Source organism: Salvia hispanica, chromosome 2, assembly GCF_029641045.1.
Source record: "Salvia hispanica isolate PSC_SH4W2 chromosome 2, Shi_PSC_v1, whole genome shotgun sequence".
Taxonomy (NCBI): domain Eukaryota; kingdom Viridiplantae; phylum Streptophyta; class Magnoliopsida; order Lamiales; family Lamiaceae; genus Salvia; species Salvia hispanica.
The window spans coordinates 26,427,113-26,442,281 of NC_142693.1; the positions used below are offsets into that span (position 1 = coordinate 26,427,113).

The 15,169-nt window shown below is 42.8% G+C and overlaps 1 protein-coding gene and 1 pseudogene across 1 annotated transcript; both read left to right on the forward strand.

The window, feature by feature from the left end:
• Positions 1–1,025: 1,025 nt before the first annotated feature.
• LOC125198524 (transposon Ty3-I Gag-Pol polyprotein) lies at positions 1,026–5,843 on the forward strand. Its single transcript, XM_089064966.1, has 2 exons — positions 1,026–5,258; positions 5,402–5,843. Exons 1-2 carry the CDS (start codon positions 1,522–1,524, stop codon positions 5,841–5,843), a joined length of 4,179 nt encoding a protein of 1,392 aa, XP_088921092.1. The 5' UTR covers positions 1,026–1,521.
• A 1,300-nt stretch (positions 5,844–7,143) lies between these two features.
• On the forward strand, positions 7,144–10,510 carry LOC125198523 (uncharacterized; annotated as a pseudogene).
• The last annotated feature ends 4,659 nt before the right edge of the window (positions 10,511–15,169 follow it).

Below are 15,169 nucleotides of genomic sequence, written 5' to 3' on the forward strand. Positions count from 1 at the left end.
CGCATTCATGTTGACACAAAATTGAACGACTTAAACTAGTTTTAGTAGCAACAACAGCAATAAAACTTTACGATAAAGTAAGTCATGAAGGGTTGGGGTCGTACCACTTAAAGCATTATAGGAAAGGTATACACCAACCATGGCTGTCAAGTTCTCAAGTTCCCAAGTTCTCTTGGCACTGAACCACTAATGTTGTTGCAACACATGCTTAATCGCTCGAAACTAGTAAGATGACCGATCTCTTTTGGAATTTCACCTATAGGATTACGATAGAAATCATAAACTTAGCTCAAATTAAGCATCAACAAGTGATTTGCTCATACCGGTTAGATTATTATATTCAAGGCCTATTCTGAGAAGGGATGTCATGTTTCCAATTTGTGGTGATAATGATCCACTTAGTTCATTGGAAGCAAAGTCAACATATTGCAAGGATGTCATGCCGAAAAGAGTTGCAGGCAATGAGCCTTTTAATTTGTTGGAACTCATGCCCAATCTTTTTAAATTTGTTAGACGACCAATCTCCTCTGGAATATCACCTACATGAATCAAATCCATATTATTTAGTACATGTTCATATAGCATTATAATATTTTAAATTATACTCCCTCCGTCCGCGAATAGGAGTCTCATTTTTTTTCCGGCGCGAGTTTTAAAAATGTTAAAAAAGTGGGTACACAAAAGTTAGTGAAATATGGGTCCACGTGTATATATTAGTTTTAAATGATATGTGAGCGGAGTGTGGTGCCTTTTTACCATTTATTCTCTGTCTTACTTTTTCTCTTTAATTATGTTACTTTATTCCCTTTCCACTTTACTAACAAAACCCCATTTCCTTAAATCCTGTGCCGAAAAGTTTGTGCTCACTTATCTTGAAACAAAGGGAGTATTAAATTTGCCCAATGCAGTACACTTATATTTGGTGTTGTTCTAAATTTATCAAGATTAATCCTCGATTTAAACACAATAAGTACTACGTATAGTACTGATGAGGGACATCAAATATAAACACTCAAGTATTAAAACCAATTATATTACTTCAAGAAAGAAGAAGCCAAAATCAATTTTGCTACACCAAAGAAGAGAAAGTCAATTTGAATTTTGCTACTAGATGTCACTTGGTTGGCAAGTTTATCCTTTATATATTTCTAGAAGCCTTAGTTATTAAGGATGTGTGTTGTCATGTATTAGTTGTCATTGAGTTGTCAATGCTTTTGTATCCTATAAATAGAGGCATTGCCTCAACACATGGGACTCACTTTTGAATATCAAATATACTTTGAACTTTGTTCTCTTTTAGATCTTGGATTAGATCTTGTCTTTTGAGGGCTTTGGATTAAGCTCTTGTTATCCTTGGATTCGGATTGTCTTATCTCACAACACGTTGAAGTTGTTCCTTCAACAAATTGTGTTGATTCATTTTGTTAGCACATTAGAGAAGTTCCTCTAATACTTGTGCTACATCAGTTTGGTATCACGAGCCAGACTAATCAACTCTAGTTGTTATATCTCGGAGGAATAATGCAACAAGCTATGGATGATCTTACAACACGGGTGAACAACCTAGAAGAAAGATTGGATCAACGAATCGATGCCCTTCATCAAGATCTCACTAGAAGGTTTGAAGAACTTATTATATTAGTGAGATATAATCAAGGTGTTGGTGCTGGTGTTGGAGCTGGATACCAGAGAAACAACATCAACCAAGGAGGAAATCGGAGACAACAACGGGGCCAACAACAAATGGAAGAGGAAGATGATGCAGAGGAGCATGACCATTACCAACAACCAAGAAGAAGAGGTGGTGGAGATATGTACAAAATTAAAGCAGAAATTCCAACTTTCAACGGCAATGCAAATATTGAAGGATTTCTTGATTGGATCTATGAGGTGGAGACATTCTTTGAGATAATGAACATCCCGCCGGATCGAAGAGTACCATTGGTGGCATATAAATTGAAGGGAGGTGCTGGAGCTTGGTGGAATCGTCATCAAGAAGAGCTACGCTTGAAGGGTGAGAATCGTGTAAGAGATTGGGCACAGATGAAAGCACTTTTAAAGGCCAGATTCTTGCCAGCAGATTATGAACAACTATTATACCTTCAATTCCATAACTGTGTTCAAGGTAACCAAGCTGTTTCTGAATATACCGAGGAGTTCTTACGGCTACAAGTAAGGTGCAATCTATATGAAAATGAAGACCAGCAAGTTGCAAGATATGTCAATGGTCTCAATGATTCTATTCAAGAACGCTTAGGCATACAACAAATTTGGTCTATAGATCAAGCTCAAACTCTTGCCTTGAAAGCTGAGAGATTCATAAAGACCAAGGTATCTTATAAAGCCATGTCTTATTCTTGTCCAGAAAACATATCAAGAAATTTGCCACGCCGAGAGGAGGAAAAACCTACTCCATTTAAAGGAAAGAAGACTGATAAAGGGCCATCTTCTAGCAAAACTTATGAAAAGCAACCATCTAACCCTATCAAGTGTTATAAATGTCGTGAAGAAGGTCACATATCAAGTAACTGTCCCCGGAGGAAGTTTGTCAACACCACTCGTCGTGATGAAAATGATGAAAGCGATGAAGATGTGGATGAACCTGAAAACGAAGAAGCTGAACTATGTGTAGAAGATGGGGAAGAAATAGTATGTGTGGTCAAACGTCTTCTATGCTCAACTATACAACCTGAAGAGACGCAACGAAAGAAGATATTTGAAAGCAAATGCACAGTGAATGGAAAGGTATGTAAATTGGTCATTGATAGTTGTAGTAGTGAGAATTTAGTTTCTGAAAGAATGGTCAAACACTTGAATCTTGAGACTAGAGATCACCCAAATCCATATACTATTGGTTGGCTCAAGAAAGGAGTGAAGATCAAGATCACCAAACAATGTTGGTTACCACTTTCCTTGGGTAAGCATTATCGTTCAAATGTTTTATGTGATGTGATTGATATGGATGCATGTCATGTTCTTCTTGGAAGACCTTGGCAATATGATGTAAACACCACTCACCAAGGAAGAGACAATTGGTATTCTTTCATTTGGAATAAACGGAAGATCATCATACTTCCGGATAAAATTCCTAATATTGCTTCTGAAGTAGAGGAGAAGAGTATGCTAACCATTACTCAAAATTCAAGAGAATTTGCTCAAGACTTGAAGGAGTCAAAGTTGTGTGCCGTATTAGTTGTGAAAGGTGATGAACAACTTGTGAAAGAAATTCCAACGGAGATTCAAAGTCTATTATCTGAGTACGAAAGCATACTTGGAGAGCCTCAACATCTACCTCCTATGAGAGATATCCAACATCGAATAGACTTTGTTCCAGGTGCAAGTCTTCCCAACCTACCACACTACAGAATGAGCCCACAGGAGAATGCCATTTTGAAGGAGAAAGTGGAAGAGTTGTTGCGTAAGGGGCATGTCAGAGAAAGTATAAGTCCATGTGCTGTATCAGCACTACTCACACCAAAGAAGGATGGATCTTGGCGGATGTGCGTGGACAGCAGGGCTATTAACAAAATCACCACAAGATACAGATTTCCTATTCCACGTTTGGATGACATGCTTGACCAATTGAGTGGAGCAAAGGTGTTCTCGAAACTTGATCTAAAAAGTGGATATCATCAAATACGAATTAGGCCTGGTGATGAATGGAAGACTGCATTCAAGACAAAAGAGGGGCTATATGAATGGCTCGTCATGCCATTTGGACTTTCTAACGCTCCTAGCACTTTCATGCACTTGATGAATCAGGTTCTTCGCCCATTCTTATCGCAGTTCGTAGTTGTCTATTTTGATGATATACTAATATATAGCAAGAACCTGGAGGAACATTTTGCTCATGTCAAGAAGGTGATGGATGTATTAAAGGAAAATGAACTCTATGTAAACTTGAAGAAGTGCATATTCGTTGAGACAAGGTTAGTTATCTCAAGTGAAGGAATTCAAGTTGATGAGTCTAAAGTAGAGGCAATAAAGAGGTGGCCAACTCCAAAAACAATCTCTGAAGTGAGGAGCTTTCATGGTTTAGCCACATTCTACAGAAGATTTGTGAAGAATTTTAGTTCAATCATGGCACCAATTACTGAATGCCTAAAGAAAGGGAAGTTCAAATGGGATGAAAAGGTTGAAGATAGCTTCAAGAAGATTAAAGAAAAGCTCTCACAAGCACCTGTTTTAGTATTACCAGATTTCAACAAGACTTTCGAGTTGGAATGTGACGCTAGCGGAGTAGGCATTGGGGCTGTTTTATCTCAAGATAGGAAACCTGTTGCTTTCTTCAGTGAGAAGCTAAGTGAGGCTAGACAGAAATGGAGTACCTACCGACAAGAGTTGTATTCAGTGTTTAGAGCATTAAAGACATGGGAGGTCTACTTGTTGCCAAAGGAATTCATTGTCTACACCGATCACCAATCTTTGAAACATTTTAGAAGTCAAAAACATGTGGATCGCATGTTGGCAAGGTGGGCGGCATACTTAGAGAGGTTCAATTATCTTATCGTCCACAAGTCTGGAGTAACCAATCGAGTAGCGGATGCCTTAAGCCGACGTGCAAATCTTATGGTTTCTTTCGAAGCTGAGTTGCCTGGAGTGGATCAAATTAAGGAGTTATACGAACATGATGAAGACTTCGGGCGAATCTGGATGAAGCATATGAAAGGATTACAATTAGAAGAGAATTATGTGGTACAAGATGGATATATCTTTAATGGAGACCGCCTATGCATCCCCAGAAGTTCTCTACGAGACAAGTTTATTAGAGAGATGCATTCAAGTAATCTCAGCGGTCATGTTGGGCGTGATAAGACTATCGCTAATCTGGAGGCACGCTATTATTGGCCCCAACTTAAACGAGATGCCGGCAAGTTTGTGCAAAGGTGTCCGGTGTGTCAAGTTTACAAGGGTCAAGTACAAAACACTGGACTATATATGCCATTACCAGTTCCAGCTGCACCATGGGAAGATCTATCAATGGATTTCGTACTTGGATTACCAAGGACACGACGGGGGCATGATGCTGTTTACGTGGTAGTAGACAGATTTTCTAAAATGGCGCATTTTATCCCTTGTCGTAAGACAACAGATGCGCATCATGTGGCTAACCTTTTCTTTAGAGAAGTAGTTAGGCTACATGGTATTCCCAGATCAATTGTTTCGGATCGTGATAGCAAATTCCTTGCCGCATTTTGGCTTACATTATGGCCATCCGCAAACCGATGGCCAAACAGAAGTGGTGAACAAGTTTATGGGTAATTTAATTCGCTGCATATGCGGAGATAAGAAGGGTCAGTGGGATTTAGCTTTATCCCTTGCAGAGTTTGCCTACAATAATTCTGAGCATAGGTCAACAGGTCGTAGCCCATTCTCTATTGTCTACACTAAAATTCCAAAGGCATGTGGTTGATTTAGTAAAGTTACCAACAAAGGAGAGTTCAAGATCAGCTAAGACGTTTGGTGACAATTATTCTAAGCTGTTTAAAGAGGTACATGATGTATTAGAAGCTTCAAATCAGAAATACAAGCAATTGGCTGATAAGAAGAGGAGGGAAATGACCTTCAAAGTTGGTGACAAAGTTATGGTTTATCTTAGAAAGGAGAGATTGCCTATTGGTGTTCATGGAAAATTAAGGCAAAAGAAATATGGTCCGTACACTATTCTAAAGAGGATCAATGAAAATGCATATGTGGTAGAATTGCCAAGTGAGATGAATATTTCAAATACTTTTAACGTGGCAGACTTATCACTCTATCTCCCGGAGCAGACACTTTACGAAGATAACTCGAGGTCGAGTTTCAAACAAGTAGAGGAGAATGATGAGGGACATCAAATATAAACACTCAAGTATTAAAACCAATTATATTACTTCAAGAAAGAAGAAGCCAAAATCAATTTTGCTACACCAAAGAAGAGAAAGTCAATTTGAATTTTGCTACTAGATGTCACTTGGTTGGCAAGTTTATCCTTTATATATTTCTAGAAGCCTTAGTTATTAAGGATGTGTGTTGTCATGTATTAGTTGTCATTGAGTTGTCAATGCTTTTGTATCCTATAAATAGAGGCATTGCCTCAACACATGGGACTCACTTTTGAATATCAAATATACTTTGAACTTTGTTCTCTTTTAGATCTTGGATTGGATCTTGTCTTTTAAGGGCTTTGGATTAAGCTCTTGTTATCCGTGGATTCGGATTGTCTTATCTCACAACACGTTGAAGTTGTTCCTTCAACAAATTGTGTTGATTCATTTTGTTAGCACATTAGAGAAGTTCCTCTAATACTTGTGCTACATCAAGTACTTTAATTAAATTCCCACAAGAAGAAATTATTTCTCTCGACAAAACAAATTACACTACACTAGTATGACTATTTAATCAACGTACGTACTTTCCATCACGCAATCAACAATAATTAGTCCCTTGGTGTTATGCCAAGTACTACAATAATTCATCATCACATCCATTTGATTACTTACTCAAGGTTCGTATTTCAAGTTCATACGAAACTAAAAGAACTCACGGGGCTCCAAAAATATTATTGGTGCGAATCCCAAAATATTCACTTCCTCACTCCGCGAGAAATTAAATATTATTTTTACAAAATTCCTTTAACTCACCATATCACATTCATTAAAAAAAAATTTAATCTGAAAATTGTGAGCAAAAAGTTTATTTGTTATTATAAAGTTATCACCTAACGCCTTCTCAAAATAAACTATAATTTGTTTACAAAAAAATTGTTGAGTATTAGACTTTCTAAATATAAATGTAATATGGGAATAATATATTAGACCTCATGTGATCTGAACATAAACTATAAATGGTTTTAAAGTATTTGTAGTATTAGACCTCATGTGGTCTTAATATAAATGTAATATAGGAATAAATCACAAATTTGAATCATTGTATGTAAACAACTTTTAGTCATATCACCAATAAAAGAGCTTGACTATTCCATGGAAAAGAATATGTGATTCAAATTAAAATCCTGTACAGAATGATGTCTCCCATTCAATCAACACGCCAAACTCTGCCGTGTTTTTTAGTCTTAACTTTTTATTTTGTTTATAGTGTTTACTCTTTAGTTTGCATATGAATAGGCAAATGAAGCAGAGTAGATAGACAAAAACATCAGCCATGAAAACAGCATACCTTTTCCTTATATATCTTTTTCTCCTAACACTGTGTCTATATGTGTGTCCTTCAGGAGCAGCCACAAGTGAAGCAGAGGCTTTGATGAGATGGAAATCCAGCCTATCATCTTCTGCTTCACTCGAGTCTTGGTCCGTCAAAAACATCAGCAACCACTGCAGATGGATCGGCATTAGCTGCAACGACGAGGGATCTGTCTCTGGGATTGATATCTACGGTGCAGGCCTTGCAGGGACATTGGATCTGTTCCATTTCACTTCATTGTTGAATCTCACCACTTTCAGCCTCAACGGGAATTATCTCAACGGTTCCGTACCAGCTGCTCTTGGCAACCTCACAAGCCTCACTCTCTTGGACCTCTCCGACAATCAGTTTACCGGCGCCATTCCACCAGAGATTGGGCGCTTGACAGAGCTTCGATACCTGAGCCTCTCCATGAACCAGATGGTTGGAGAAATCCCATATCAGATTGGCAATATGAAGAAGGTGCGCTTCTTGGATTTGGGCTTCAATTACTTTGAAACTCCTGACTGGTCTCTATTTCCCACTTTCCCTTTCCTAACTCACCTTGATCTTGGTATCAATGAACTTACCTTGGAATTCCCACACTTCATAACCACATGTCTCAACCTTACTTTTCTTGACTTGTCTCAAAACGACTTCACAGGCCAAATTCCTGAATCATTGTTCACCAATTTGGTCAAACTTGAATATCTTAACCTCACTAGAAATGGTTTTAAAGGCACCCTGCCACCAAATATCACTAACGTCTCCAAGTTGAAGGATCTTCGCCTCGTCAGCAACTTTTTCTCTGGCAACATTCTTGATTCAGTAAGCCTTATTCCAAGCCTGCAAAATCTAGAGCTGTACAATAATTCATTTGTAGGAATAATCCCTCCTTCTATAGGCCTACTCACGAATCTCCGAACTCTAGGCCTTCAAATGAACAGATTCAATTCCTCCATTCCTCGAGAGCTCGGCCTATGTAACAAGCTGACCTACTTAGATTTATCCCAGAATTCACTCTCGGGGCCATTGCCGCCATCCTTTTCAAATCTGGGCAATTTATCTGAGTTGGGACTATCTGCTAATAGCCTGACTGGTGAAATATTGCCCGTTTCATCATGAGTTGGAGAAAACTAATCTCACTCAAATTCAACACAATGAATTCAGCGGGGAACTTCCATCAGAAACAGGCTTGCTCACAAACCTAGACTATCTGTATCTCTCTAATAATTCGTTTTCAGGCAGCATCCCACCAGAGATAGGAAACCTACAAAATTTGTTGGAGCTGGACCTTTCAACCAATAACTTTTCAGGTGAAATATCGATAGAGTAGGAAAACAATGCCTTAGACATGTGCTCGTATTGTCTCTACTGCAAAATGTTACATATACAGATGATAGACATGTGCCTTTTTCCGATATAAATGTGTTTGATTTAAATCCTTGTTTATCTTTCAAATACATCTTTTGTAGGTGAGCTCCCATTCTCCGTCTGCAAGTTGTCTAGGCTTAGAATTCTTGTTCTCTCAAATAATACTCCCTCCGTCCCGCTTTAGCAGTCCCATTGACTTTTCTGCCCTCTTTTGGTAAAAATGATAAAAAATAGTTAAAGTGGAGAAATGGTAAAGTAAGAGAGACAATAATGTAGATAAGACTCTTCTCTATATTATTCTTTATCTTAATTTACCATTTCTCATCTTTAACTATTTTTTATCATTTTTACAAAATGGGGACAGAAAAGTCAATGGGACTGCTAAAGCGGGACGGAGGGAGTACTTTGGAAGGAAGACTGCCACAGTGCTTTGGAAACTTGAGCAGATCTTTGACCATCTGTCATCTAAATGAAAATCAATTTAGTGGCCCCATTCCATCTACCTTTCTTAAGAATTGTAGTCTTATATCCATCAATTTGGGTAATAACAAATTCCACGGACGATTACCCAAATCCTTAGTCAATTGCCGAAATCTAAGGGGTCTCGACATTGGAAATGATAGTATACAGGACGAATTTCCCTTTTGGATGGAACGCCTACGCGAGCTTCGAGTGCTAGTGCTGAGGTCAAACAAGTTTGGTGGTAACATGTCGTTTCCTTCACGAACCAAGTTTCCGTTTCCTCGGTTGCAAGTTTTAGATGTATCCCATAATGAATTTCTAGGCTCTCTACCTCAAAGATATTTCAACAATTTCAATGCAATGATTGAGCCGGTAGAAAATGAATATGATGAGTTTCTAAGGTACGTGGAGACGAGGGTCAGCTTGAAAGGTCAGGATCAGTTAATTACGAGACTATTGGAAACCTTCGCAACAATTGATCTTTCCTCCAATAGATTCTCTGGGAGTATTCCACCCTCCACAGGAAATCTTAAGATTCTCAAATACTTGAACCTATCACACAATAGCCTCACAGGACATATACCTCCATCTCTTGGAAACTTGAGTGATCTCGAATCGTTGGATCTGTCAACAAACAAATTGGATGGTAAAATTCCAAGTGAATTGACAAGGTTGACATTTCTTGCGAAATTTAACCTTTCAATGAACAACCTTGTTGGACAAATACCATAAACAAAACAGTTTTCCACATTCGAGAATGATTCATACATTGGAAACTTGGCATTGTGTGGACTTCCATTGACAAAAAAATGCAAAGAGGATGATGGGCAGTCAATGCAGCCTGCAGAAGAAGATGATGATGAATATGAATATGAATTCATAGATGGATTTGGTTGGCGATGTGTTGTAATTGGATACGGAAGTGGTTTCATAGTTGGGATTGGAATTGGTTACATGATTATAAGAAGTGGAAGGCCATTATGGTTAGTGGAATTCTTTTTTGGAGTTGGATATAAATATAAGAAGAAGAAGAAGAAGAAGAAGAAGAAGAAGAAGAAGAAGAAGAGACGCAACCGAGTGATAAGGGTACCCCTAACAGCAGCCCCAACATCAGCGACGAGAGGTCACATGAAGAGGAAGCTGAGGTAACGGCTACGGCACAGGATGTAGCACCACCGCAACAGCCGAAGGAGAAGAAGAAGAACAACGAAGCATCAAGGACGTTGAGGCCAAGGGATCGAATCAAACCGCCTCAAAAGTTTGCCAATTACGTCGCTAAGTAGCGACGAATTGATAGATTGTTTTTTTTGCTTTTTAATATTGTTTTAGTTGATGTTGCGTTATTTTTCTTGTAACTGAGTCGGGCGAATTATAAGCCCCGTTTGGGTTTTCTTTGTTGGTTCTTTCCCGAACGTATAGGTTAAGTCGAACCAACCCTAGGGTCTTTAGTATAAATAGGGCCACTCTCTGATCATTGAATTAGCTATGAAATCTTTTATTTTGGCCCAACAAAGTGTGCATCAAGAAACCTAATCTTTATCGCTGCCGTCGAGAACCTCTCTCGCGTCCAGCAACCCTTCAGCCGTCAAAAGTCGCCGACCCAATCCTCTTGGGCGCTCGATCTTTCAGGCTTGTGTTTCTTGTGCTTGGAAGTAGACGTTAATTGAAGGTTTAAGTTAACAACTGGTGTCTTTCATTGTGTACTCACTATGGACGCTATTGAGGAGTCGATTCCACCATCTGGCCTCCTCACGGGAGGCAACGCTCAAGAATTGTTGATGGGTCAGCCGCCCCTCACTCAGGCGGGTAACCGCCGTCGTAACGTCGGCACTCGTATCTCTCTAAGGACTCACCCAGAATCGAGTGTGCAGCCAACGGAAACAGGGGGCGGAAACGATCTGGTAAACCAAGGTTTTGAGAAAATTATGGCAAGATTTGATGAGTTGGAATTTAGGTTGGACTCCACTGATCGTCGCGTGGATAATCTGGCAGAGTCGGTGGTGCCTGATCCAGACCAACCCTATTACTCTGAAGATGTCGAGGCAGAAGGGTATCGTGTTCGGCGTGACTTCTCTGCCGACGACGGCGATGTCCCCCGGATTTTCAACCACGGCCAACGCGCCCGTGGTGGGGACCTCCGCCAACGCCGAGGGATGCAGCGCGATAGATACCGGCACGAGAGACGACGTCCTTATCGATCTTCGTTCTCTGTTCCGCGCCGCGATCACCAATACCCACGGCAGAGGACAAACTGGGATAGGCCGAACGGTCGTTATCCCCACGATCTCGACCGCGATTTTCACGGCTATCGCCAGCCCACATCCTGGGATTCTCCCCTGAACCGTCCCACTTATCAATCGGCAAGAGGGGATCGACCTAAAGATCTCAACATGAAGGCGCCCCGTTTCGATGGATCGGATGCGTCGAACTGGATTTCGAGGGTGGAATATTATTTTGAACATCTACAAATGCCAGACGCTGATCGATTGCACTACGAGGTAATGCTTTTTCAACCACCGGCTGCGGAATGGATTTTTAACTATAGGGCGAACAATCCATATGTGACATGGCTTGAGTTTTTGGAGGACGTCCGCCACAGGTTTGACCCTCAGAGCTTTCGTAATTGCATCGGACCGTTGTCCAAACTGGTGCAGACCGGTTCGGTGGCCGAATACCACGACGCATTTGAGCGCTACCTGAATCGGGTTCAAGGATTATCTGAGGAGGCTTTGATTCTGATTTTTATTACAGGTCTTAAGGAGCCCATCCAAGAGAAAGTAGAGTTGCAGCAACCGGTTTCCTTGGCTGAAGCGATGGCCTTGGCCTTGCGACTTGCGGCCTCACATGAGGAACGACACCCTCCCCAGAACCGCAGCAAATGGAACAACCGAGACTCCCGGTACTCTGTTCCCAACCAGAGCACACCTGCTGCACTGCCGAGTTCGAGCTCCAAAGACACGGCGAAGCCAGGCTTTAAACCCATCCTTGTTTCGAACGCTGAGAAAGCGGAGCGTTCGCGGAAAGGGTTGTGCTACCATTGCCCGGAGAAGTGGGTACCTGGCCATGTCTGCAAGCAGAAGATGTTGTATTATGTGGGAGAGGCCGATGGTGATGATCCGCTGGATAGCTCGGAGGGCAGCGAGGCGGGCGATGCAGTCATCACCGCGGACTTGTCGCATCTCCACGCCCTTACTGGAGGCAGCACGGCGCGCCCATTCAATGTGGTAGGAACAATCGGGAAGACCACAGTTAGCATCCTAATTGATACGGGCAGCACACACGATTTCCTTCATCCCAGAGTGGCGAAGCAACTACAATTGTCCTTGACTCCAATTCGACCGTTCCGTGTGTACGTAGGCAACGGTGCCTCGTTGGTTTGCTCACACATGGCACGCCGCACTAAACTGTCAGTGCACGGGGTTAATTTTCTCATTGATCTTCACATTATGGAAATTCACGGTCCAGACATAGTGCTAGGAATGGCATGGCTGGAATCATTGGGCAAGATCTCTGCGGATTTTGTAGGAAAGACCTTGGAGTTTGTTCAGAATGGGGTTCCGGTGGCTCTGCACGGCGTCCAGCCATCTCCCCGCCTCATTTCCTTGCAGACGCTATCTATGCTCACGGCCCACTCGCCAGCCCATGAGTTTTACGAGATTATTCAGAGTGCGACAAGGCGCCATCATCGGCAGGTGCTGATTTTCCAACGGAGATACCATCGGAAGTCCGGCGAGTTCTAGACCAGTTCAGGCCGGTCTTTGCCGTACCCACGGGCATGCCACCGCAGCGAGAATTCGACCACCGTATTCACCTACTCTCTAACTCGAAGCCTGTCAATGTGAGGCCGTACCGGTACCCCTATTTCCAGAAAAATGAGATCGAACGGCAGGTTCGGGACATGCTCGATCAAGGCATAATTCAAAGGAGTCATAGCCCCTTCTCTTCTCCAGTGTTACTGATCCGGAAGAAGGATGGGACTTTCAGGTTTTGCATCGACTACAGAGCATTGAACGTGGCAACGGTCCCGGACCATTTCCCTATACCGACTGCAATGAACTTTTTGACGAGCTCGGCCGGGCGAAATTCTTCACCAAATTGGATTTGCGGTCCGGCTACCATTAAATCCGCATGCATGACGCAGATTTTTTCAAGACAGCTTTCAGAACTCACGACGGACATTTCGAATTCTTGGTCATGCCTTTTGGCCTCACTAATGCCCCGTCCACTTTTCAGGCTGCCATGAACATGATTTTTCAGCCCTTGCTACGGAAGTGTGTAATTGTCTTCTTCGATGACATACTTGTTTACAGCCCAACGCTGGAGGAGCACTATGCACATTTGGCGGAGGTGTTAGCCTTGCTGCAGACTCAACAGTTCTTCGTTAAGCTCTCCAAATGCTCCTTCTGCAGCACAACAGTGGAGTATCTAGGCCACTTAGTATCGGACGGGGTCCTCAAAGCTGACCCCGCAAAGATTGTAGCGATGACTTCTTGGCCACTGCCTAAATCCGTCAAGCAACTACGGGGTTTTTTGGGCCTCACAGGTTATTATCGACGTTTCGTTGCTAACTATGCCATGATTGCGGCCCCGCTCACCGATCTCTTAAAGAAGGAGGCTTTCGGGTGGTCCTCAGATGCGGAAGCAGCGTTCGCCGCCCTCAAAGAGGCCATGACATCGGCCCCTGTACTAAGCCTGCCTAATTTTGACAAGCAGTTTTGTATCGAGACTGACGCGTCGGATATTGGCATTGGCGCAGTGCTGATCCAGGATAAACATCCCATTTCCTTTTTCAGTAAAAAATTGGGACCACGTCGCCGGGTGGCATCGACGTATCACAAGGAGCTGTACGCCATTGTCGAAGCAGTGCAGAAATGGCGGCAATACCTCCTTGGGCGGGAGTTCATTATCCGTTGTGATCAGAGGAGCCTTAAAGATCTGCTACAACAAGTGGTCCAAACCCCGGATCAACATCTCTATGTGCGGAAATTGATGGGGTATAGGTTCACTATTGAGTACAAAAAAGGCAGCTTGAATAAGGCCGCGGATGCCTTGTCCCGCAGAGATGAATGCGGCGGGAGTACTGCCACCGGCGAACACGAGGACCGCCCCGACGAGAGTGCCGAGTCACAACCTCAACTGCCATTGGAACAGGCTACATTTTTTGCTGCTATTGCTCAGCCAGTTCCCAAAAATTTGGACCGGCTGCGGGAAGAGACAGCCACTTTAGCCGACCTCCGCGCGCTGGTGGATCAGATCGCGGAAGGCACTGCGCCACCGCATTTATCCTTTGCAGATGGCCTGGTTTATTTCCAGCGCCGAATCCTCCTCAGTCCCGCCTCCAAGCTCAAACAGCCTCTCTTAACTGAGCACTGCACGCCGTTAGCTGGCCATCCAGGGAACGAACGCACTTTTCGCCTCCTATCTGCGGGTTTTTACTGGCCAAATATGCGCAAGGACGTGAAAAAGTTCGTCGAATCTTGTGCAGTGTGTCAATCCACGAAGTACTCGACGCAAAAGCCGGCGGGTTTACTCCAGCCGCTACCCATTCCGTCGCAAGTTTGGGAAGACGTATCCATGGATTTCATCACGGGCCTTCCTCCATCTCGAGGGTACACCACAATCATGGTAGTGGTGGACCGCCTTTCGAAGTATGCGCACTTCGCCCCGTTACCTACCAAATTCGATGCCTTACGGGTGGCGCATTTATTTATTAACACAGTGGTCAGACATCATGGTTTTCCCAAGACTTTGGTTTCTGACAGAGATTCGGTTTTCTTAAATGCTACGTGGGAAGAAATGCTACGCTTGAGCGGCACAAAACTTCATTTTTCTACGGCCTATCACCCGCAATCTGACGGCCAAACGGAGGTTCGAAACAGAGGATTGGAGCAGTATTTAAGAGCATTTGCCGGGGATAGACCGTCTAAGTGGTGCAATCTGTTGCCTTGGGCTGAGCTCGCTCTTAATTGCTTCCATCATGCCGCGCTAGGGACGTCTCCTTTCCGGGCACTGTATGGGTGGGACCCCCCTTTACTAGTGGCTTCACCACCCTCGGCTGCCACCCCCCCTAAAGTAGCTGATTTGATTCGTCAAAGGGGGACACTTCTCTGCGAGCTGCGCGGCAACTTAGAACGTGCCCAGCAGCGAATGAGGGATACTGCTAATAAACACA